The sequence below is a fragment of the Juglans regia genome, chromosome 8 (assembly GCF_001411555.2).
Source record: "Juglans regia cultivar Chandler chromosome 8, Walnut 2.0, whole genome shotgun sequence".
NCBI classification, from domain to species: Eukaryota; Viridiplantae; Streptophyta; class Magnoliopsida; order Fagales; family Juglandaceae; genus Juglans; species Juglans regia.
In genome coordinates this window covers 8,694,688-8,721,275 of record NC_049908.1, presented here as the reverse complement: position 1 = coordinate 8,721,275, position 26,588 = coordinate 8,694,688, and the positions used below count along the sequence as shown (strand labels likewise).

Here is a 26,588-nt window from a genome sequence, read left to right as displayed (position 1 = left end):
GGGCCGGGGCTGCATATAACATAAGAGCGTTGGCAAGTGTTTGTGGTGAAAGACGCAAAGAACATAAAGATCGCATAAGAGATTTCAATTGAACACAGAATGAAAACTTTTATGAGTTTTTTTCTGATACTTTGATGGTTCCATAACATAGCTAGCTGCTACATTTAGAGGCAACGGTAACAAAAATGGCGAAACGAATAAGCCCCAGCACTCAGAAAACTGTCCCAGAAGTTTGAGTTTTGGCTCTGTAGTTACAACTTACAAGCAGCACGACATGGCCACTTTTATTGAGAATCAAATAAAGAGAGAAGAAAGGAAGCGAAAGTGACCCGTGTGAATAAATAATACACAGCAGCTGTGGTGTGAATTGCAGTACCTCTTCCCATATAAATCAAACTGAATATAAAGAATGAAATGAGAGCACTGATGTAGCTGGTTTACAAAAGTCCTCCCACCACCAATCAACAGAGCCAAGATCATCTTTGACTCGTCAGGTATTTCCCTCTAACGAAGAGATGGAACGAGGAGTTGAAACGAGGCATCCATGTCCATACACACAAGTAATCTACAGCTCGCAGACCCCATCACACCAAACATATTTTTCTTGGTTGTATCATCAATCCAAAAGATAAATTTCTATGATCTATCATCGACCACTACCAGTCCAAGGAGGTAAATGTCCTGCTAGTTACAGTCCAATCCACATTCTTCTAAAAGTGGACCATCAGACTTGGCCAAGAACGGATCGATTCGAACCCACAAGAGGGAGAAGATGGAAGCAAGCAAAATCGACCAGACAATGATAATCGTGGGAGTCCTGTTCTGCCTGCCCAGCAGACCCTTTAGGAAAGGATAGAGATGAACAATCACCCAGAAGGCAAAGAAGAGCTTTCCAAAGAGAGGTCCCCAAGACTCATAACCATTATTTATTGCATTGGAGACTCCTGCAACCACGCCAATCAGGTTTATTATTAGCAGGGTTGTTGGTGGAATGAGCAAGGTGGTCCACTTAAATGCATACAGCTCTGAGAATGCTTCATCATCTCCTGCTTTTGATGTCACAGTGAAGTTCGTATCCACACCAGCTAAAACCTTTAAGAGCCCCTGGAATACAGCAAATAAATGTGCTGAAACTCCTCCAATCACCCAAAACTGCTCATTTCTCCACCACTCATCAATACCAACTCCACTCCATCTCATTTCCAGTATACTAGTTGCAAAGATACAAATGAAAAGAGACAGAAACCACAAACTAGCAACGTTGCTGAGCTGCAATATGAACAGAAATAATTAATTTGCTGCATATATTCTCGAGGGCATGTTATTTAACATCATAACTAGATCAATTCCTCTAAGAAACCAAACATGTAGGACTCATACCTCAGGAGTAATGAATTTTCCTGTGAGCAAGCACACAGCAGGTAGAGTACAATAAGCAAGCAGAGGAATTGATGTCCATGGGTATATAGTAGCATTTATATAAGATAGGCGCTCTAACCACTTCAAACCTCCTCCATATCCATACCAGAGAGGACAGTGCCTGCTCAAAAATATTTCAACAGAACCAAGTGCCCATCGAAGGACTTGATTTAGACGATCAGAAAGATTAATGGGAGCAGATCCTTTGAATGCAGGCCTATCAGGGATACAATATATTGATCGCCATCCATGGCAGTGCATTTTAAAACCTGTCAATATATCTTCTGTAACTGAACCGTAGATCCAGCCGACCTGGATTGTAAGAAAATCTCAGTTGAGACAAATTCAAAGGCCAAAGGGATAATGTCAATTGAAGATGTAAGCACATGATTCCAAACTCTGCCATTACCTCTTTTCCCCATTCAGTTTTATCTTCATAGCCACAGCTGATGACATGGATGGCTTCTTTAAGCAGAGACGCTGGGCTAGCACTTTTCAGTGTCCCACCGTCCTCTAGCAGAGTAGATGCAACAAACACAGAAGATTGTCCAAACTTCTTTTCCAACTTCTGTCCAGGCATCAGAGTAAACTTTTCTCCTTCAACTCCTGCATACAAGCTCTCAAATTATATATAACAAGATAATTGAGCCTAATGTACACCACTCATCAAAAAATAAAAAATAAAATATCGAGCCCAATGTACAGTAACATGAAAATTAGTCTTTGGAGAATCTATTGTGATAGATATATTCAACGTGAACAGAAAAATTCACCCATTACTTGGGCAAAGGATACAGAACGTTTCATTAAACCTTTAATCTCACCCTGACACAAAAAGAGGCAGGTTGCACATGCAACTCTTCTATTACGTCCATCCAAGACCTTACTTTTTCTGAAAGAGTGAATATGGATAGGACGAAAGATTGTCCTTTGCTTTGCACCTTAGAATCAGGTGAAACATTTTGGTAGAGCTTAGCTACACCAACTGGTCATGTGCTATAGAGAGGCTAAAACAATAGTATGCAGTGGGTAGTGGGTGGCAAGGTGAGACCTAATTTTAATAAGCTAAATTACCTTCAATGCCCTCTTCAATACCCTCCAAAGCACACACAGGTGCAGATGCTCCCAAACTAGAGTTTTTCTTCTTCATATCAGATTTAGGTTTGTTAGTCTTCTTCTTCTTCCTTTTCCCAGAACATAAGCAACAGCACCACTTCGGCAAACAGTTGCATGTCCTGGTTGGTGGCTTCTTTGCTTTAGGAGCAGCAAAACCATAGAATGCCTGCCTTCTGAAGACACAACCAGTCCCAACATATATTGGTCCTTGAATGCCATCCAAACCTTTCATGTTAATCTGAAATGAAAGACTTGTGTATTAGTTTTTGCATAAGTAGATGGACAAAGAAGACAGTGTGTGCTTACATGTTAAACTGCAGACAAAATAGAATCAGTACGAATGTTTATAGTGCGTGCTTACATCAAAGAATACGGTGTTCCGGTTTGCGTATCGATCATGCCTGTCAATACCATCAAACCTTTGTGGGAACTGTACGTAGCACACCCTCTTTCCCAGTAACGGATCCATCATGAAACACATTGCCTCTCTAAGAGCCTTACTATTGTTGAAGTAGTGATCACAATCCAAGTTCAACAGATAAGGAGCATTTGTCAGCACAGCAGAGACTCTGACCTGTTTGAGAAATACAGATCAAATTGTAAACACCCAAGGGATTGACCAAAAGGTGCATGGTTTTGAGAGAAGGCTTATTTCAGAATATTACCAAAGCATTCATTGCTCCAGCCTTTTTGTGGTGATTAAACCCAGGTCTCTTTTCTCTAGAAACATATACCAGGCGTGGTAATTCATTTCCATCCGTGTCATGCCCTCCACTTTGGCCAAGAAACACCTATGAAGGATTGCACACACGTTTTGATACCAGAATAGGTCATAATGAGAATTGTACAAAACGAAAACTAAAACTCAGGTACCTGAATCATCCCAGGATGATCCCGGACATTATTTCCAGGCCACAGAGTCCCATCCTGCATTGTCCACCCTTCTTCTGGGACCTTTTGGGCCTTGGCAACCAAAGCATTGATTCGAACTTTAAACTCTTCATACTCTCTCTACAATGTGAATGAGAGAAAGATTAAACATTTGCTTGGCAAGGAGTAACAGGATAAACTCAACGTGTCACAACTAATTACCTTCATTGCTCTCCGCTCCTTTACAAATGATGCAAGCACCTTATCTTTAAGGTAATCCATCTTTTGAGCAAAGTACCATTCTGGCGCCCGCGGCTCAATGTTGAACTTCTTACAGAAAGGAACCCACTTCTTTGCAAACTCAGATGTTTCCGACAATGCCTCAAATGTCAGCATAGCAGCACCATCATCAGAAACATAACATGAGATCTTGTCAATAGGGTAGTCCACAGCAAGGATGGAAAGAACTGTGTTTGCTGTCACCAGAGGAGGTTCTTTTAATGGATCAACAGTACTCACAAATATATCAACCGGAGAAAGTTGAGAAGGTTGGCCTTCCTTCTCATACCTGGCACACATAAAAGACATTAGGGATGCAAATAGTGCCAAAAACTAGGACCATAATCACAGTTGCATGAGTAAAAAGTGGTCAGTTTCCTTACCTAAGTGACAACCTATCGAGATAAGTTTCCCTGTCAATAGGGAGCCACTTTGGGAATTGATCAAGAATCCACGAAATTCCAAACCAGATCTCACATATTACAGATATGAGCCACAATGCATAAGCATCTTTTACAGGATTCAAAACTCGATAATGGAAGAAGAATCCAAGAACAACAAGTCGGATTATGATGATCATCCGGTAAGGGTTGATTTGGCTTGATGGAATAGGCATCTTCCTAGACAATGGTTGTCTTGCCTCGTCCATGCTGATCCACAAGCAACAAACCATTAACTCCCACGATTAGCACTCCTTGGGGTGTTAGCTATTTAAAACTATAATATAGTGCAAGTCTAAGAGGATTAAATGTAATGCATTCATTTTAACCATCAGCAGTCAAATTTGAAAAGATCAGCGTCTTAAAGTTTAGCACTAGGCTAGAGCTCATTAGAGTTATACAGAACTTTTTTTTTCCTTTTTTTATTCATTTGCAGAGTTTTAAAGTACTTGTGCCCAAGTGATTATATCAGAAAATGTGTGATGCTAATTCTCTTCAATTAGATTAGAAAGGAGCAAAGTTTCACGGGGCACGTACAGTGGTAGATCCGGGCCATCCCCATCAGGGTCCCAATCTTTGCCGGAATTTTCCTTCTTCATCATCTGCAGCTTGTCTTGTTTTTGCTTCCAGCTCTCCATCCTTTCCTTCCAAGCAATACTGCCATATCCATAAGCAGCCAAATCTTTGGAAGGATCCATGGACCTGGGTTGCACTGCTAATTGGGAAAAATTTTACGAAGAACGGTCAAGTTTCAAGTCAATGGAAACGAGCAACAATCCAAGAGGGGGGATATATGTGAGTGCGACTCGCAGCTGATGGGATCAGGAGAATATATGTGAAAGTTATGGGAGAGTAAAGCTGATTGGGAATTACCTGGGAGGGCGTGATCCGAGAAAGGAAGAGGGTGGATCCGTTTGCCTCCACCAACACCACCGGGGAATGAAGGAACCAAAGCATGTTGTTCAGGAGGAATATCATCAACCTGCACCGACAATTCTCTACAAGCATTAGAGCGAGAACGCAGAGCACATAAGGAAATTGAATTCAAGTGAAGTCAATAACTGAAGGAGTGATAATTAAAGGAAGACAAAAGGTGAGGAGAAATCGAGAGTTTGAGGAATGAAGAAAGGAGAGAGTTGGTAATAGTAATAGCTACCATTTGACCGTTGGTAAGGAGAGGAACTTGGGGTGTAAAATGAAGGCCATGATGGAGATCGGAGTCGGAGGCACGGCCATAATGAAGCATCGCATCGGCGGCAAAGGCATGGTGCATTTCCTGTCTATTCCTCGCATCGAAATTGAATTCATTCTCGACGTCGTCGATATCATCTTCCTCTTCGTCCCCCTCAACTCTGGCACACCCTGCAATGTGTGCCGCCCATTAAACAAATTATGCTACAAAATAGAAAAAAGTAACAGCAAATCTTCTAGAGAGACGCGTGGGGGCAGAAAGAGAGAGAGAGAGAGAACGAACCCTTGAGGCGCTTGAATCTGGTTTTGCACTGAGGGCAGACTTGATTTCCTTCTTTGCGCTCATACTCGTAGCAAGTTCTACAGATGGGAAAGGCGCACTCGTTGCAGGCCACGAACAACTCTCCGTCAACAGTTAGTCCTACGTCGTCTCCGCATATCTGGCAAATTTGTCCACTTAACTGTTGCAATGGCCTCGGCTGCATCACCACAAAAAGAAAAATCCATGTTTTAAAGTCTCTATCATCTTTCTTTTCTCTTGCAAAAAATGTGTTTCGCTTCTTGAATTTCAACACTCAAAACAAAAGGCATAACGACTGAAAATAGTCCTATGTTAGATTGGGATAACCCAAAACCAGAAGAAGACGAAGAAGAAATACTAGTTAAAGAGAAAAAAGAAAGACAGAGGAGCTTACGCCAGATTCACCGTCACGGCGGATGACAACGAGTTCGTTCCGGTTGTGAGAGCCCGCCACTAATCCCGCACTGGCCTCCATTCTCGCTCTAGCTGCTTATTTATTACAGAACGCCCAGATCTGTCCACGCCGCGATCTAATTCTTTGGACACTAGACTTGAGACTTGGGAGGAATTAAACCCATCAGACAGGGCGCAACAAATGGCATTTTCCCAGCAAACAACCAAAAGAATGGGGGGGTTTTAAAAAAAGGCAGACCCAGTATCGGTGAAGCTACTCCCTAATCTACAAACCACCTGCCATTGGTGTCTTAAGTAAAGAAGGTTTCTTTTTACTTCCTCTCAGAGAGTAGAGTAGTCTCAGATTTCCTCAAACACGAAAAGAGCCACAGCTTCTTCGCCTTTTTGTGGCCCTCTCTCTTTCTCTCTCTTATCATTCCTTGCTTCCCATTTCAATCAATATCAACAGGTCCTTTCCTTCTTCCCTTGAAAATAGAAAATAAAAACAGTATCTTGTTCTTCCTCTCCTCCAACTCCAATAATTCATACAAAAATCTTATTTCCTTATTTTATTCATTCGATTATAATACTCTAAAATAATCAATAAATAAAGACTCCCAGCTCATTAATTACTCCACAACTGCTTCTCTCTCTCTCTCTCTCTCTCTCTCAGAGTCAGCAATGCCACTCGTTTCTGCTTTAGCATTTTCCTCTCTTTCCACCCTCTTTCTTATGGAGAACACCTCCGCCGACACTCCTATAATACGTCAATTAACACGAAGACATTACATTTAAGACTGACAACTAATAAGATTTCCACAACAAAGACTGTCATACATATATTTACTGGATTTTTTTTTTTTTAAAAAGGTTAAAAGGTATGAACAGAACATTATCCCAGGAGCCAGGCTGTTCAGTGTTCGGTTCATTCTTTGGAAATATCTCCCTGCTCTCAGTTAGGCTGAATTTAATTTAAAACTACAATCCGACCAAATCTGAATAGATTTTAACAAAGTAACAAAAGTGTCCAGCTTCACATCTCATTTCTTTTTATAATTTCAGAATACAACAAGGACCAAAATCAAAATAATAATACATTGTGTCCAGTTCAGACATAAATGGTAAAACAGTGAGTACTATTCCTTGCCATATGACCGGATGCCATCTCATGTTTTTATTTAATCGGTATTTTTTCTGTGGTTAAGAGTATTTTTATTTTTATTTTTATTTTTATTTTTAATTGTACTTTAGATTCTTATTTTTAATTTTTTTTAAAATATGTTTTATCGACGATAATGTTATTAATAAAACATATAAACAACTGTTTTATAAACTCGTGTAAAATAATTGTGATTATGCAAAATTTAAATAAGTTGAGAAACTCAAAATTCAAAATAGTTTTTAAATATTTGTATCTACTTTGAAAGGACGTTATGTTATTAACAAGAATAATATTAGTTTAAATAGTAAGATGAGATGATATTATTTTAAATAAAAGTTAAAAATTAAATAAAATACTATTAAAATATTATTTTTTAATATTATTATTATTTTGATATTTAAAAATATTAAATTATTCATTATATTTTATATGATAATTTGATAAAATTATAATAATAATAAAAAATGAGATGAAATTATTTATGTATCTAGAATGAGCCTAAATATCGTATATTTATTTTGAAATAAGTGAGATTTACCACATAAAAGTTAGATTTTTAGATGAGTCCAAAATTTTCTCTATTTTTTTTTTCAAATGGTATACACGAGAATTATACTAAGAGACGTTTGGATTTGAAGATGAGTTGAGATGGATTGTAAATAGTAATAAGATGAGTTGTGAATAATAATGAGATTTGTGAGTTAAAGTTGCTGAATAGTAATAAATAGTAGTGAGATGAGCTGAGATGAGTTGAGATGAGCTGAGATGTCCTGCGAATCCAAACATATCCTAAATCATTTTGCTGATAATAAATATAATTTTTTTTTTAAACAGACTGTAAATTAGTTGTGTTGGTATTATTATTTTGAAGTTTTAAGAGAATTAGATTAAAGAGATATTATAATTGGAAGAGAGAGAGAGTGAGAGTGAGAGAGAGAGAGGCTGCACATGTGGATATCGAAGGGTCACGTTCCCAAACGCCGATGGTCCGCAATAGCTGCATTCTCGGACCCCCCAACAGGGGGCGACCACGTGTTTCTCTCTCCACAATTGTTCTCTAGACTTTGGGAGACTTTTTTGACTTTTTGTTGTTTAATATTTTACTTCCGGTAAAAACTGCCTTCAAGCATGCTTAAAAAATAAAATAAAAACCCAACTTAGCTTTGAGTCAATCGTTGCTTTCCATCATAAATCATTTTTTCAAAAAATAATTTTATTTAAAATTTTACATAATTTAAATTTTACAAATTAAATTATCTCACTTACATATTTACTTACAACAAACAACCAAAACACTCCAACTCGTTTATTTCAAATGGAAAAAATATTAGAAAGTGTTTTAGACGTGTTTCACTACTTATCACTCACAATCTCCTGCAATCAAAGGATAAAAGGCATCGAAGCAGAGAATGAGAGTCTCTGATGCTTAAGTCAGTAATCGTTAAAATATTCTTTAGGCCAAATTATCCCTCCTCTATTTTACTTACCTGATCCCTTTAAATGACCATATCACCCTCATATTATCCCTTGGGTTTAACCACCTTATCTATAATTTAAAACTTGAATCTCAGTCTTTTAAAGTTATCTGTCTGTTTCGGATGGATAAATATCCTTAACCGTTCTGAAAAAGAAGGCGGGAGCCTTCCTTATCAATTTAGCACGGACCCTATAGGGTTAGACGGGTATTTAGGCTTCATACACCTTGCTGGGATGTGGAAGGGCGAGCCCATGTCAACACCTCACGATCCATTGGGGGGTATTTAGACCCTTTTACATACATGATCCCTTTAAATAACACTATCGCCCTCCTCTTATCCCTTAGGTTCAACCACCTTATCTATTCTTTGAAACTTAAATCTTAGCCTTTTAGAGTTATCTGTCTATTTTGGGTGGATAAATATCCTTAACCATTCCGGGATAGAAGGCGGGAGAGCCTTCCTTATCAGTTTAGCACAGGCCCTATCAGATTAGATGGGTATTTAGGCTTCATATGCCTGGCTGGGATGTGGAGGGCTGAGCCCATGTCAACACCTCGCGATCCATTGGGGGGTATTTAGACCTTTTTTAACTACTACACTTTCATCTTTTTTAGACTTCTTCTAAAGTTCTATTGATTTTTGTAGTGTATGATCTAAATTATAAGAGTTATTTAAGATTTTCGGTTTTTTTTTTCATTACTATAAAATAAAAGCACGATTGAAAGCGTCATTTTCCCAAAATCATAATAATCTATCCACCTGTAATCCGCTTTAGAACTGACATTTCTAAGAAATTTTGTTTGAATCGGGTTAGATTTGAAAGAATAGACAAATTGTGTGGATTTTATAATTATTTATAACTCTTGTTGCTCTTGATTGATATTAAATGCATAATAACTATTATAGAATTTATCTTTTATTCGCATGATTTGATTGGCTATTTTAACATCTCTTCAGTTCATAATTCCATAGGGTTTATGATTATGGAAAATGATTTATCCACAGTATTTTTTATAGCTATGTTTTAAATGAGAGATATTTTTGTAAAACACCTTATAAAAATAATATCATTTTATAAAAATGCCCTCATCTTATAATATTGATGTAAAATATATTATAAAAATGTATTATGTGTATCATTACTCTATCATTATACATTGCAAATGGTCTTTAGTTTTATGTACCTAAAATCTTGGATATCTCTAAAAGAAAATGCTTGGTGAACCAACAAATTGCCCCCTCCCCCCAAATGGACCGATATTTGTATTTTTTTTTTTTTACTTAATAGTTAATAAAGTGATTATTAATGAATTTGTGTCTTTTTTTTAAAAAATGCCCTCATCTTATAATATTGATGTAAAATATATTATAAAAATGTATTATGTGTATCATTACTCTATCATTATACATTGCAAATGGTCTTTAGTTTTATGTACCTAAAATCTTGGATATCTCTAAAAGAAAATGCTTGGTGAACCAACAAATTGCCCCCTCCCCCCAAATGGACCGATATTTGTACTTTTTTTTTTTTACTTAATAGTTAATAAAGTGATTATTAATGAATTTGTGTCTTTTTTTTAAAAAATATTTAAAGCTATTTTAAAAATATGTGAAAAAAACCAAATTGCAATAATCAGTTCAAACTATCGATAATGGTAGCATGACTTATCTCTAAAACCCCTAGATTCACCATGATGATTAGGGATGACAATTTATATTCGTGGGTCATGTCAAATCATGAATATTCGACTATATAGGTTAACTTAAACGAGATCCGTTAAGGTAAATAGGTCATATATTCAAACCCTAACATGACCTATTTAAATAACAGATCATGTTGTGTTATCATTTTAAGAATTAATTATAAATTAATTAACACGACGTGACTCATTTTAGCCCATTTCATATAAATGGGTTGAATTAATTTGTATAATTCATTTGACATGATTAACATAATTTTACATAAAAGTTAAAATTTGTATTTATTAATAGCCACAATATTTATAAAAAATAACAATAAGACTACCTACTAACAAAAAATATCAATATTATTCAGATTTTAACTTATAATAAAACCAATATTCAACAATAACAAATATGAGTATGAGTTCAGAATTACAATCTCAACAATAATAAAATTATAATTTTAAAATAAAATTTAAGCATGTTATTGTGGGTTGCTCCATTTATTAATTGTGTCTTAATGCATGGGTTAACCTGTTTTGATCCAAACTCATTTATATCAAACTCAAACCCGTTAATTTTCTATCGTGTTTGCATTAGATTCATAGATCGTATCATGCATTACCACTTAAGGTACTACCACCTACGGAAGTGCAGAGACTAAATAATAGGGTTAATTTCATCTCGATTTTGGATCATATATGAATCAATCCTAATCGAAATCATTTAATTAAGAAAACGTCAAACACCTTAACCCTAAGTACCTATTAAATTTGTATTGAATTCATGTTGCGTTCGCAAATAATCATGTTAAAAGTTGTCAACCCTACAATAGTTTATCAATCATAATCATCACCAAAACCCTAATCTTTCTTTTTCAATACCAATCATAAACATATTTCTTTTCTTATTAGTTTCATCATTTTTTTGTTCTTTTTAGCAATTTAGAAATACAAACCAATTAAACTTGTACATGCCATAAACCTAAAGGTCGTGATCATTGACCAAGTCAAAGAAATAAAAAGGTTGAATACTTCTAATTCATCCGAACAAGCAACCTACACTCAAGTGAATGACTTTGTCACCTTTGGTTATCAGCAGTGACGGAATCAAGAATTTGTTACACGAGAGCCTAACAAAATTAAAAGTATAATAAAATATTTTTTTATTATATTTCTAAGTTAAAATAATTTATAAGATTAAAATAATTTTATAGAAGGTGACCAAGATAATTTTTTTACAAATAGAAATAACATAAGATGAGATTAATATATATATATTTTTCAAACTTTGGGGGGCCATAGCCCTCCGCCCCTTCATAGTTCCGCCGTTGGTTATGAGGAAATTAAATTTCATAAAATTCTTTTTCTCTCGACAGAGATTTCATAGATAGAAATCATACCATCTTACTTATTCCACGTCTAATAATTGGATAATAAATAATAAATAATAAAAATTTTACAATCATCTAATATCGCGTTAGAGAATAATAACATAAAGAATAGTATATTTTACTTATGTTGTTGTACACGTAATCATCAAATGATATATAGTTGGCATCGTAGACATGACAAAAGCTGAATTACAAGATAAATTTATGAATTTATATTTATAAAAAAATGATAAAGTAAATATTTAATATTTTATTACCTATTTTATATTATTATTTAGAAATTACCTCACTCACTGTACAAAGGAAGAAGAATCTGTAGAAAACTCAAAGCCAAGTCAAAGTGGGTGAAAAGATTTGGAGTCGATGCTGTTGATAAACAAAAGGGGGTCTCTCGTTTGCATTCCAGCTTGTCCTCAACAGTCGGTAGAGAGGACAAAAGGAGTTTTTGGTTGGGTTTGGTGACAGGTCGCTTGGAAGGGTTGTAGCCTGTAGGCCCTCAATGTTCACAATTTTTATTTATTTATTTATTTATTTATTTTCCATCCATTAGTCTATTTCTTCATCTAACATTGTTTCTACCGAACAAATAAAATATTTCCTAAATATATTAACTACTTCATATATTAAAAAAAAAAAAAAAAAGCCTGATTGACAACAATCTGTGTCGGTTGGGGTTCTCTCTGTCTCTTACTACCATATCATACGAATAATGTAATTTGATTTTATATGCTAATTACTAAGTTTGGGATGCAGCCAATGACAATATCACAAGTGGGTAGCCCCCACAGCATGGATAATTGTTACCTTTTTTTTTTCTTTAATCTCTTAAGTGGAAAGCTTTAAAAGTGATTTTATGCTGTTAATGCAGTAGGATTTCCATCATTAAATCTCGAAGATAATGTTTAGGATTCAAAAAAAAATAATAATCCATTGGATAAATTATCCTGTAAAAATTGGAGGGTGTTCGTCAAAAGGTAATGATTATTTATAATTTTTTTTTATTATTTTACTATTTAGCTATTTTTCTATTTTTTGAATCTAGATTAAAAATATCAAAACATGACATTCTTATATAATCTAAAGAAAATAAATTTAATCAACTAAAATAATCATGTAATAGTAGAATAATGTTACTTGCCTCGACAAATGGATCCCAACATTTTTTTTTATTTAATGATTAATGAAGTGTTTTTGAATGATATTGTATTTTTTTTTAATGTGTAAGGGTATAAAGAAATAAATAAAAAAAGCCAAATGTAGCACGACTCTTTAATTAAAAATAAATTTAATTTTATAAAAATTAACTCAAAGAGTAAAAGAATATTAATTTTTATAAAATTAAATTTATTTTTAATTAAATTACATGATTAGTTGGTTGATTAAATATATATATTTTTTAAATTATGCAAGAATTTCATATTCTGATATTTTTAATTCAGATTCAAATAGTAAAACAGAAAAAAAATTAGATAGTAAAATAGTAATAAATGAGATGTAAGGATATCATTATCATTGCCTGTTCAGTTTGATCATTCGGGTATTTTAATTTTATTTTTAATGATTAAGAAATTAACTACTAATAAATTTGTATATTTTTTAAAAATATTTAAAAAATACAATTGCACTAGAGAGACGCCTGCATTCTAGACGGCCAAACTGCATGATCCCAAAATCACCGTGATCAACAAGTTTCAAAATTCGACGGTGATACCCAATAATGATTTTTGTTACTCTTAATTGATATTTATTTTAGAGTTGATCTTTGACGGGAAAATGGAAAAGTGTCGTGGAGGTGGCCGCCGATGGGGCAGAACGTGGGCTTGGCAACTATGTACTCTATTCGTCTTGAATACCGACCGATTCAAGGCATTGAAATGATATATTTTAATATTGATATTGTTTTAAAATAATTTATATATATAAATTATATTTTAAAATAATAATATATACGTAAATAAATTATAAATAATCTAATCTGAATTGAAGGGTAAAAAATTAGGTTTAGAGTTTGAAGAAATGAAAATAAAAAATAAAGGCCGAAATATTGATTAGTATGAATCGAAATATCGGCCAGTATGACCAGTTTGGACCGAAATGGCCGAAATTCTGATTGGTATGAAACTATACTCTTCTCTATACCAGCTACACTATAGAAACGGTATATTTTGACTGTACTAACCGGTACGATACGAAATTCAAAACTTTGCTCTATTTGGCATGTGCTAAGATAAAGTTTTACTATTTTTCCATTGTTGTTTGTCAAAAGTTTTATTTTTATTTTTTATTTTTCAATGTCAGATATAGTCTTATCGTGTGAAAGTATCGGACACTTTCTTTGAAAAATTGTGTTTCACAGTTAAAACAAATAACTTTTTTTATGTGGATATCAGATTTATCTACTTTTTTCAAAAGAGAATACACGAGATTTATAAGCCCTAAGACTGAAAATAACATTTATCTTTTTTTATTTTTTTTTTACTGCATTTATATGAAATTTATTATTATTATCATTTTTTTTTCTCTAGTGTGGATTTTCCGGTGTATTAAACATTTTTGGTTTTTTTTTTTTTTTTTTTTTTTCAGTTTTCTGAATTTACTGTGAGGCATGTGTAATTTTATTGTATATTGCAATTCATTCTTTCATAAATCTCACGTTTAACATGTACTTTCTTTAGACTCGAGCTGTTTCTTTGCTGGCATACAAAATGAAATTGTGACTTGTTTATCCCGAAAAGAGATGACTTTAGGCTTCGTTTGGAATCACAACTTCTCTCAACTCATCTCAACTCATCATTACAACTTTTTCAAATTCCAACACAAAATATAATAAACAATTCAACTTTTTCAAATCTTAAAATAATAATAATAATAATAAATAATATTCTAACAATATTTTATTATCTCAACTCAACTCAACTCAACTCAACTCACTTCAACATCCAAACGCAACCTTTGACTCACGTGTCAAAATTAAGGTTGTATTTGAGTAGTGAAGTGATTTTAAATATTTTATGAATAATAATAAAAAATAATAATAAAATAATAATATAGTATTAAATAATAGTAAATAATAGTAAAAAATAAGTAAAAATTAATAATAAAATAATAAATAGCAGTAAAATATTTGTAAATAAATTAATGATAGACGCATGATTTCACTTTTCTCTTATCTGTTATGAAAAAAATAATAATATACTAATTTAAGTATGGGTAATGAAGTACTTATAATTATTTTATAATTTATTTTAGGATTAATTATATTTTATCCCCTCAAACTTCCACTCAATTCATAATGTACCTTCGAAACTTCTCAATCCCTCCCTTACGTCTACTAGTAGCGTTAAATCTAACGAAAATTTATTGTACGTGTTGCTTATGTGTATAACATTCACTGTAAAAATATAATTTTTATCTAATTTATTATTATTGACTATATAAGATATAAAATAATATATGTTATCAATTAATAATAAATAATAAATCATTAAATAATTTTTTTATTAATTTATATATAATTAATGAATATCAAATAATTTCATTGTGTACATAAATTATTCATACTTGTTTACAACTTAGATATAACATAATTTTATATATGGTTAATGATTAATGATTTATTATTAATTGATAGTATATATTATTTTATATTTTATATTATTAATGATAATAAATTATATTAAAATCATATCTTTACAGTGAATTTCCGCTAGATTAACGTTGTTGGTAAATGGAATGTGAGATTGTGAAGTTTTGAAAGTTCAAGGGTCAACTTTGATGTAATTATTAATTTCGGAAGCACATTATGAATTGAATGAAAATTCGAGGGGACAAAGTATAATTAACTCTTTATTTTAATTAATGTAATTGTGACATTTCATTAAAAAATAATTTCAATTTTATATAAATACCCGCATTTTAAGTAGGGTGGTAAAATAATTGTAAACAAATTGTAAATTTATCATTTTAGTTGGGAGTTTCTGATTTCACAAACAAGATCTTGAAAAGTTTGATGACTTGCGTAAACATAGAAAATCATACTGTTGATATGACACAAAATCATACATAAGATTTGATTGAATAATATTGTAAAACTTATGTCACTGTCGAATTTTATTGTTTAGTATAATATATTATATCTATTTTAGAATGAAAATAGATTCACAATCTGACAAATTACATGAAACTTTCAGCAATTGATGAATTACATTAAAATATTTATAAACTTATATATTTTAATATTGGTATCAAATTATCTTCATATTACCGATAGAGATAATACTATTTAGCTTTATGATTTTGTCATCTTATTTTGACCGTTGGTATATTTTATTTTATTTTATTTTATTAATAGTTAAGAAAATGACTATTAGTAAATTTATGTATTTTTTAAAAAAATATTTAAAGATATTTAAAAAATATTCCTATATTTTAATAGAGTTTTCAAAGGAAATGCTGATAATTCTACGCTGTTTCCCATAAAACATTCCTATATTCTGGTAACCCATTCCTTGGCTCAGAATGAATGAGAGGGCATAGCCACACAGGCAATTTAATTTTTCATAGAGGGGGGATATTGAGAGCTGGCATAGCTTTACATCATTGTACCAAAAGGTTTATATGTTCTGTCGATCTTCATGACCATTAAGTGGTGTTTCAACCAGATTTGCAGGTGAGGAGAGGCCAGGCATATTCACGTGCTGCCTCGTTTACAAGCATCTCCAGTCAACATGCTCCATATATTTAGATGGGGAGTACATCATGCGAGAAGTGCTATATATATAAAAAATTACGTAAAAATAAATTTATAAATTGATGTGATTTTATAAGATCAGTTAGATCTATTTTATAATAAAATTAATTTTACAATCTGACGTACCATATCAAATCACATCAATTTGTGAATTTATTTTATATAATCATTTTGAGTCTAAAGTATTTCCCATTTCTTGCGAATATTTTTTTTTTTCCAACCTTGTATATCTTCTTAATTCCATATTTGATTGTTGCCACCTTTTTCAGTGCAAATTGATTCACTTCTATCTCTCTTGCCATCTTCTTTTTTTCTTTCCTTAAATGTAGATTTAGAGTTTGGGAACATGGGTTTCTCCATAAAAAAGTATCAAATCAGTCCACTTGAGCTGTAATTTTGGCCTTGTTATCATGCCCATTTTAACTTGGTAGCTTTAATTACACCCATTTCAAATTGAAAATACTTTGCCTGCCATACTGGTTTTTCGTTCCCTTTTGGATGGATACGATGTTTCTTAATGTACCATTATATTCGAAATTACTCCCTTTGTTTGTTGTAGCTTTTGATCTCAATATGCCTAGTGTTACAACTCTGCAAACTTGAAGCCATAAGCCTGGTGACTGTTGCTGCCATGAGGCAGAGGGGAGCACAAACTTGGGCAGCTATCTGTTCTATCGGTCAATCACCGTTCCCGTGTTATAGTCATTCTTACAAGTTTTTATTGGCTTCTTTAGGATGTTTTCTTGACTGTTCTTGGCTTCTCGTTCGCTGGATCTGATTCAGAAAGGTTCTGCAAAGAAATCTAATGCTCCAAGTCTCATGCATACTTGCATTTTTCTGTACATTTGTAGCTCCCAAATTTCTTGGCTTAATTAAGTGTAATGTGTTTGCAGAGCTGTGGTACTTCTATTGCTTTCCAGGTGCCGTCCATGGTTGAGATTTTGGTTCCCGTAAACACAGGCTAGAGGGTGCAAAGGCCTTTACGCTATGTTTTTTTTAAGAATCCTGACTTTCACTTATTGGGATAGAACAATGACAGAAATGACTCTGAAACAGTGGACCTACCCAACAGCTGGCGCCCATGGTGGAGGTGGAGGTGGAGCGTCTCTTTTCCTTGGGGATGAGAGAAGTTGCATCAAGCAGGAGGAAAAGCAATAATATTCTTGGCTGCCAGCTTTATTATCTATCCACCTTTGCTTTGAAGTTCTCTTAGCATCATTTACAAAACCTAGTTTCACCTGGGGGAGTACTCAATATGAAATTCAAACATGTATATGTATTTTTATATCAAAAAATTTATATACAGTCATTTTTACGTACTCCACTAATGTGATTGGTTGCGTCATTTTTTTAATATAAAATAACTGTTTTGACCAATCATACCAGTAGAGTGCGTAAGGAATACGCCAAAAGTGACTTTATATAACATAACTCTTTTTTATATATTTGTGGGTTTGTTTACTACTGAAGTTCCAATTGTAATCTTGAACAAGAAAAATGTTCACTATTCTCTAATCATGTCTCTTCTCATTTTCTAAGGTAGCATCAAATAACTAGAAAATAATTAATTATTTTTTATGAAATGGTAATGCTCAAAACGACGATGAATAACATTTTTCTTTGAAAAATAATTAATTTACAACTTTATATGAAATTCATTTTTAATAAAGCGTTTGATTGTAAAATAGTTATAAACAGTTACATGTTTGCGTCTACCCATAATTGTATTCCTGAGCATCAAATTAAATGGGTAAGGATCTTAGTTCATAATAGGGAATTGCACCATGCTGTTAAAAACTCAAGTGCCAAAAGCATGTGTAAACCAACTTAAAACGTCCGAGTCATCCGTGCATTTGGTTCTTTAGGTTCATCTATGGGGCAATAAGAAACTGCAAAATGCATATTCCACAGTCCAAGTGAAGAAATTTGAGAGATAATTAATACAAAAAATTGCATAATTCCCAACTTTAAGGATTAAACAACTCCTGTCTGTTACTAAAGATATCATGATCCGTCCATTAATACTATCCAAAACTGCTATAACGTACCGTTGGCAGTCTATTTTTACAATAGTTGAAATATGCACAAAGATATGGCCACAACTCATGGCTCATGCTTCCAAGGACCAATTCACGCTCCTTCAATTTTTATTATATTTTTTCAAGCACGTATTGAGAACTATATGACAATACCGTGAGTGAAACTCCAATCATAACTACTGAGTGGATAGATATCGCCTGTTCGAAGTTCGTGAGGTATGTTGGGCAACCTTATAAGTTCATGATTTCGTCTCAAGATGCTGATCGGATGTCTTGTTTGAGTTGTTTTGCTCCACTACGATGCGCGGCTCATCTATTTCCATCATATTTGATGCCTGAAAGTAACAAAAATTAACGCCATAAGGGAGATGTTGACTCGAGACTCTTTCCAAATTAAAGACATTACATTGAAGCATGCAGGCAATGCTTTGTAATCTGAACTCATTCCGGGGTCAGAATAAATATATTCGTATATGCGAACATAGATGTTTATTATATTATTTTTTGAATCCCCCTGGGGGCCAGAAGAGAGCCAAAAAAAAAAAAAATAAATAAATAGCTGAGATAAACTACCACTTGATAAATCATAAGCCAGAAAAGACATGTTAACCTCTAGTAGCCTGACAATATATGTAATATTGGTAACTACAGAGCAAAACATATAAGAGAACTTAACATACTGGGTCTATATGTTCAGGTTCAATGTATTCTCTCTTCACTCGACTTGGCAAAGGCTTACTGTATGACAAAGAGAGACAATTGTTAGCTGCCTTGAGAGAGAGAGAGAGAGAGAGAGAGAGAGAGAGAGGAAACTTCGCATACCAGTCATCATCAGAGTCCATGTCAGAATCAGGACCCCATCTTTTATCTCCATCATCTTGATCTTCATCCACCTGAATATAAGCAACCTTTAACTTACAACATGTGCAAGCAACAAAGCCACGTCCCACCATGGTGGCCATGGTATCAAATCATATCACAATAAAAGGTAGAGAACTTGGACAAGCACATTCATTCCTGATCCAACATCAATGATGGTAAAATATACAGCTGGAAGAACCTAGAGAATTATATGATTAATATTTCCGAGATTAAGCTCTACAAAGTTGTTTTAATCTCTATTTCCTTTCAGATCACCAGTTCAAAGCGAGAGACTAAAGATTATTTCTAGTTGACAAGCATTGGATAAATAATAAAGGGCAAAGAAATATAAACCCATTATAATGAAGGAAAAGAAACGAAAAAAAGGATGTCACACACTATGACAATGTAATGATATAAAATATACAAAGACAAACCTCTGGAAGCTCTGTATCAGGTGGCCTCTCTTGGAACTGGACACTGGGAGCATGTTGTAGCTTTGACAGATAATCAAGGAGTTTTGCCCTAATCTCTTCCAATAACTGACGGGAGTTTTTATTTTCCATGTTACTTGGAGCTACATGAAGAGTATATTCTGGACCAAAGTACTCGTAATATTCATGTTGTGGCATCTTATCATCAAGTTCAATCCCAAGGGCAACACCTGTCTGCTCAACAAATAGCATGATATATATATATATATATATATATAAATATATTTCAATAACGAGGTTTATCAAAATGAAGTAATAACTCTTATATAGGCATTATATTATTAATGCGGTGGAAATTAGAATTCAATACAAAAAAAACTCTGCCTCTTGTTTATTCAAATGTTATATAGAATTTCCGCTCAGAGAGATGCGGAACACTGCAGCAAGAACAATTTAATGAAGAAAACTGCATATCCAAGAGTGAGTCTTAAGGACCAAATCAAACCCCAAAACACTGATTTAAAATCAAATGAAGTTTTTTGCACCTATTAAGTTTATTCAAAATTTAAGCTTTTCCATCACTTTTTTATTTTTTTTAATGGGTAAGCAAGAAATTTATCAATAGCAGTAAGCTTTCCCATCACTAGCGTATAAAGTTTATCTGAAGGACACTCAATAAGTGTATCGAAAACATACAATACCTCATAACACCAGCAGCGAGCGACATTTCGTATTGTATAACCACCTCCACCCAGCAATAGAAGCGGAACATTGAAAGATCTCATAAATCTGACACACTCTGCGTGGCCCTTAATTGAGAGATTGAAACACCCTAATCTGTCACCAGACAAAGAGTCTGCACCACACTGTAGAATCACAGCACCAGGCTTATAAACTTCCATCACTTTCCCTATTATTGGTTTAAACAAGGACTGGTAGCTCTCATCATCAATACCATCATCAAGAGGTACATTGAGAGAATAATACTTCCCTTTATCATATCCAACATCATGAATATCACCTGTACCGGGGAAATAGTCTCCAAATTTGTGAAATGAAACAGTCATGACCCTATCAGTCGTGTAAAAAGCCTCCTCCACACCGTCGCCGTGGTGGATATCGATGTCCACATATAAAACACGCTGCATTCATATGAGAATGTAAAACTATAGTCCGATCATTTGGAGAAATCAGTAGATTATATTGCACGCTGATAAAAAAAATAATTTATCATTTGCAGCCCTAAATGAGCAAGGATTTTCGCTACCTAAAATCTTAAAACTGTGAGCAGAATTCAAGCTGACAACTGGAAACATTAAAATGACTGGTGATAATAAAATGATTGGTAAAACTAGTCAACGGCAGTCGCGCAAACTTCCACATAAGCAACATTCAATTCCTGGTTCAATGAAACAACTTGTCGTTACTCAAATTAGTTCAAGAACTGGTTGATCACAGACAAAGCCAAGACAGAAATTTTGCAATGAGAATGACTGGTTATGAAACAAAAATAAACTTCACGACTGATTAGGTAGTCCAAGAACTGTCATTGCACTCCAACAGCCAAATAAAAAAGCAACTATTAGACTTGAAATTTTTGAGTTTTTACTGTTTCGGAATTTTCAAAAAGTGAGGCTGAAGCAAAGTAGTGGAGGAGGAACTTAAAGTTCTTGCAAAGCAATGAGACAGATGAACAATGTACCACCCTTAGTTGCATAATGTTGCACATATTAATTCACTCAGGGCTTGATGAGTAGGTTCTAAATAGACACAAAAACAAGAAAAAGAAGTTACTTTCTTGTGTCAAAATTGAAAAAAAAAAATAAAGAGATAGAGAGTGCGGCAGGGAAAGATAGAACAGAAAAAAGGCTTCTGCTACTCCTATAAAGTTGTAATAACAGTGTTTTTCAATTGTGAATAACAAGAAAGACTTATACGCATTCTACAGAATAGTTGGCCACCTAGTCACTGGTTTCTCTAAACAGCGTGTCTCAAAACAGAACAAAATAGAAAGCAACCTTCTTGCAATTCCCTAAATAAGAACAATGATAATAATGGCATCAAATTTGACCTTGATGGTATATAACTTCAGTTCAATACATTCAAGAATCAATGCAAATGAGTAGCAGCTCCAATGAAATTTCTTCACCAAACTGAACAGGGTGGAGGGTGAGTTCTTGGATTCTTCATAAGGTGCCAAGATAACCCACCAATTGAAAAAGGGAAATACTCTGGCCACAAAGGGATTACACAAAAGCATTCCCACAAACTGACGTGACTTGATGTGGTTCATCAGATTATAAAATTACTTTTATTGTGAAGTAGATATAACGGATCAGATGAAACCACGTCAGTTTGTGAGATTGTTTTTGTATAATTCCTTTGTGGATGTAGCAGTACTCGTTGAAAAAATATAGTTAGTCCCATTCTCATGCGCCATTAAATATGGAAAAATGACCAACCTCATGTACTTTGAGAAGCTCCAGAATTGCCAAGACAATATCATTCACATAGCAGAATCCAGAAGCCTCACACTTTTTGGCATGATGCAGCCCACCAGCCCAGTTTATTGCAATATCAGAACCTCCTTGGTTCAATCTGACAGCACCAGCAACTGAACCCCCAGCATAAGTCTGACAGAATGAGTAAAGACCATCAAATACAGGGCAGTCTTCACCAACATTAAATCTCTTGAGCTGCCTCAGCTGATCTTGCTGTGTTTCTGGGGTGATAGCCCTCAGAAAGTTGACATAATCATCAGCATGGAACTTGCAAAGATCCCTATCTTTGGCAGGAGTGGGCTTCAGGACCTGCATATGCTGAAGTAATCCATAGTGGGCTAAGAGAGCATGTGTCATCCGAATCCTATGTGGCTTCATAGGGTGACCCTGTCCGTAATAATAATTTCCAACCTCTGGGTCATAGAAGTATGAAACTTTTCTCTTCACCCCGTCTGGCCCAGAAGGAAGGGAATTACCTCCACTTTCCATAAGTAGATCTGAGAAGAGGTGAATGATAACAAATGATGTCTTATATAAAAGCAAAAGTCCAGACAATTAAATCAGAATCAACATACATTCCAACTGTCCACTAAAAAAACTAGTAGCAGTTGATTCCAATTGGAACCTTTGTGGAATAGAGAGATATATATATATATATATTTTTTACAAGAAAAGGCATCAAAGCAACAGAGCGTAGTGAAGATAAACAGATGGCAATGATGGTGAAATTATTAATAATAATAGTAATAAAGAAATTGATTTGAAAATAGCAAGTGGATAAAGCATTTTAGGTAGGAGACTGAGGCAAGGGTAGGTATGAGAATTAGAATGAAGGCCTCCAATACCCTAAAATTATATGAGTAACTTGATGAAAACGCATTTATGAGAGATGAGAGAGCAGATTCTTCCCTCCAAATTAATTACGTAAGGGAAATAAATGGGTCGTTAGTCCTGGATGAATGTTACATAATTAGACCTGACCCTATAAGCTAATCATTCAAAGAAGAAGAAGAAGAAGAAGCAGAAGCAGAAACCATATGAAGATGTATGCTCAAAACTAAAATAATTACTACTGAAAAGGAAAGCAGCATAACAATCTACGATATAAAGAAAATAGAACAAAAAATGAAGGAACAAAAAATTCTGATGTAACCAGAAACTAAATTGAAACTAAAAAATGTGAGGCGGACAACAATAAAACCTGCATACCTATGTCCCCCGACGCTCAAACAAAAAAGAAAGAAAGAACAAAAAAAAGCAATCTTGGAGGAGATGTGTGAAAAAATTAAGATCTTTAGAAACTCACAAAACAACTTAAGAAATGTAGAGCAAAAAGAAAACGCATGTACATGCCTACATACATGTATAGAAGCAGAGAGAAAGCGTTTGTGCTACGTAGAAGGAAAGAGAAAGACACAGAGAGGCGTCTTCAACCGCCTGTCTATCCTCTTTCGTACCAGTATCAGCTGCGCAGACGAGTCTTGTTCTCTAGGACATTCATGTTTTTTTGTTTTTTGTTTTTATATATTTTCCCCCACTTTTATGAGCTGATTTATAGGAACATAAAATAAAAATAAAAATATTAATAAAAATATTTAAAATGTGATATATTAGTTGGTAAGGATGAAAAATGACAATTTTCTGTACTTTTTGGTCCTTTTCTTTCCGGGGAAGAAAAGAAAGATAAATCCTATCATTGTTTGACTATTTCCCAATAACTATCTCATTAAACATATATTATATATAATTATAAAAAATTAAATTATTTGAGAAAATAGTTCATGTTATTATGCATAATTGTTCATAAAAATAAATAATAGTATTTTGACTAATTTATTTTTATTTAAAAAATATAATTATAATTTATAGGTTCTAGCTTATACATCATTTGACATTTATGAGTCCTGGATGTATCATATTGACTGTTTTATTTTTTTTTCTATGGTAATACATTTGTTAAATTATTATTAAAAATGAAAAAATTAATATTATTTTTTATATTTTAAAATTGGAAAATTTTATTAGTAAAATTATATTTTTTATTTTCTAAAATTTATCTTGGAATTCCAAATTTAAGAAATTTAATATTATGTCTAAATCTAAAAATTAGAATATTATCATTAAATTTAAGGAATAGTATTGTTAGTACTATAGGACATTCTTTAGAACAAATAAAAATTATCTTCATATTATTTATCATAAAATCTAAATAATAACTTTGAAATTAATATTTTTTTCGTTTCAAAAAAATACAATTATTACAATCGGATTTCAAATTAAAAATATATTTCTACATTTTATTATTCCAATAACATTATTTTCATGTAGTTTTCTGAGACAATTAAAAATAATATTATTTATTTTATTCCATTTTTTTTTCATTTATAAGAAAATTAATATTATTATTTTGAAAATGGATGCTTGAAAATTAATATTATATTGACTCTCATAACTAGTACCTCCCAAAGCGGTGGTAGTGTGTCGCACACACGTCCGTCCAAAGTGGCTCGTAGAACGATTTCAAAAATAAAAAAGTGGCTCGTAGAACCCACGCGCCGTCTCAAAGCCGAATCTGCTACACTCGCCAGCTTAAAAGACTCCTCATCCTAGAAAGCAGTACTATCTATAAGTTTTACATTATTCATACTAATTTAAAAATATATTATTTTATATTTTTATTTTATTGATATATATGTTCGAAATTATTTTTATTAAGTGAATAAAAATATAAAATAATATATTTTTAAATAAAATTCTTCAGAGTTCATATTCCTCTAACGTACAAAATGAGAGATAGATAAATGCAAAGAAAACCCTAGAATATTTAATGAACATTTAGTACCATCCAAGAGAGTTACCTAAGCAACAATAGATGCTCTCAGGCCAACTTCATACATCTCTCTAATTTCAAACCCTAAAGTTCGAACAAAAACACGTACACATTATATTCTCTTTCCTCTCTCTTATGATTTTGTCTTCAGAAATCTTTTTTTTTTTTTTCCCTAATCAAGTTTGATATATATTAGAGTAAAAGATACGAGATGTTTAAGGTGGATCAAACAGAAAATATCTAAAAGAGCTATTTAAGGGTATGCTTCCAAAGATCAAAATGGTAGATGCCCATTGCGCTATAGAATGCGCAGATCGATTTGCAGATCGATGAATCTTGACTAATTTCCATTATCTATGTAGAGCGAAAAGATGTTGAATGTCTTCAATGTTGGGAGAAATATGCCAGTTTGGTGCAGATAAAGAGTCTTCCACAACGGAGATAACCAATTGAAAGTCTCCTTCAAAAATAGCCCGAGAATGCTGAGCTGAGGCATCCATCTTAGTAGCTAGGAGAGTTGCCCATGCTTCTGCCACTAGCAGATTCTGAGAAGAAATTTTTTCAGTCTGAATCTCTAAGATGTTACCAAAGTGGTTCCTATATATTACAGAAATAACAGAGAAATTTTTCCTAATATTGCAGCATCTAAAGAGTAACTTATAAAGTCAGGAGGCGGGGGTTGCCATTTTTCAATCTTGTTTTTTTGCTTTCCTTTCTAGGCTTCTTTATAATAGTGATAGATACGACTTAGTTGTGCTTTGGTTTCATTCATGGAGAAAACGAGTTGATTGTGCACCATGTCATTTCTTTGCTTCCAAATAAAATCAATAATAACTGTAAAGAGTTGAAGGGGATGAATCTCTGTGTCTTGAAGACCCAATTCTTCCTTTGGAGAAATAATCATTCTAATCCAATCTAATATTGAATGGATAGGCAAGTTTTCTAAATTCTGAGGCCATGAGCTTTGATTCCACAATATCCTCACTACTGGGCATTTAATAAAAATATGAAGTGAGGATTCTTTAGCTTGATTTCAAAGCGGGCATTCTTCTGATGTTGAATTTGAGATGACTTCATTCACTCTTGTTTTTGTAGGGAGAATATTCCAGAGCAGCTTCCATAGTAGCAGTTTGTGTCTATCATGAATTTTCAGCTTCCATAATGACTTAAAAAAATTTTGGGTTGCGTTCTGTTGAACTGTTTCTTGGCCATTGACTACAACTTGGTAAGTCGATTTAACCGTGAATTTTCCATTCTGAGATGGGATCCAAATTATTTTGTCTTCATTTTGAGAGAAAATCGATAGAGGAATTTTCTGAATTTTATTGATACTCTTTTGCTCAAATAGATTTTGCATTTTCCCTATATCCCAAGATTTTGGGCTGCTTGTGATGATGTCCAAGACCTTTAATTCTAGATGAGTCTGATCCATTCCTTGCAATGGGTTC

At 33.5% G+C, this 26,588-nt stretch overlaps 2 protein-coding genes across 3 annotated transcripts; both read right to left on the bottom strand.

Annotated features, from left to right (window-relative positions):
• Positions 1–97: 97 nt before the first annotated feature.
• LOC109000510 (probable cellulose synthase A catalytic subunit 3 [UDP-forming]) lies at positions 98–6,560 on the bottom strand. Its single transcript, XM_018977414.2, has 14 exons — positions 6,011–6,560; positions 5,599–5,794; positions 5,281–5,486; positions 4,998–5,106; positions 4,662–4,836; positions 4,068–4,334; positions 3,628–3,973; positions 3,409–3,546; positions 3,201–3,326; positions 2,897–3,109; positions 2,494–2,773; positions 1,829–2,025; positions 1,381–1,731; positions 98–1,269 (listed from the first exon to the last, which is right to left on the bottom strand). Exons 1-14 carry the CDS (start codon positions 6,089–6,091, stop codon positions 685–687), a joined length of 3,270 nt encoding a protein of 1,089 aa, XP_018832959.1. The 5' UTR covers positions 6,092–6,560; the 3' UTR covers positions 98–684.
• An 11,830-nt stretch (positions 6,561–18,390) lies between these two features.
• Positions 18,391–23,834, bottom strand: LOC109000511 (histone deacetylase 19-like). 2 transcript variants are annotated; one of them, XM_018977415.2, is made up of 7 exons: positions 23,672–23,834; positions 22,272–22,807; positions 20,511–20,951; positions 19,813–20,043; positions 19,337–19,407; positions 19,195–19,252; positions 18,391–18,849 (listed from the first exon to the last, which is right to left on the bottom strand). In XM_018977415.2, exons 2-7 carry the CDS (start codon positions 22,797–22,799, stop codon positions 18,754–18,756), a joined length of 1,425 nt encoding a protein of 474 aa, XP_018832960.1. In that variant the 5' UTR covers positions 22,800–22,807; positions 23,672–23,834; the 3' UTR covers positions 18,391–18,753. The 2 variants fall into 2 exon arrangements, with proteins under 2 accessions (XP_018832960.1, XP_035549049.1); XM_035693156.1 differs by having other exon boundaries at positions 23,768–23,788.
• Between the last annotated feature and the right edge of the window lie 2,754 nt (positions 23,835–26,588).

Bases quoted from the DNA above. Each gene is read 5' to 3' on its own strand.
- LOC109000510 (XM_018977414.2), bottom strand. From the start codon at position 6,091: ATGGAGGCCAGTGCGGGATTAGTGGCGGGCTCTCACAACCGGAACGAA. The intron at 4,335-4,661 runs GTACGTGCCCCG...CTTGTGGATCAG, and splicing joins GATGGCCCGGATCTACCACT to CATGGACGAGGCAAGACAAC. The intron at 1,732-1,828 runs GTAATGGCAGAG...CTTACAATCCAG, and splicing joins AAACTGAATGGGGAAAAGAG to GTCGGCTGGATCTACGGTTC.
- LOC109000511 (XM_018977415.2), bottom strand. From the start codon at position 22,799: ATGGAAAGTGGAGGTAATTCCCTTCCTTCTGGGCCAGACGGGGTGAAG. The intron at 19,408-19,812 runs GTTTGTCTTTGT...GCTTATATTCAG, and splicing joins CTGATACAGAGCTTCCAGAG to GTGGATGAAGATCAAGATGA. The intron at 19,253-19,336 runs GTATGCGAAGTT...TTTGTCATACAG, and splicing joins ATGGACTCTGATGATGACTG to TAAGCCTTTGCCAAGTCGAG.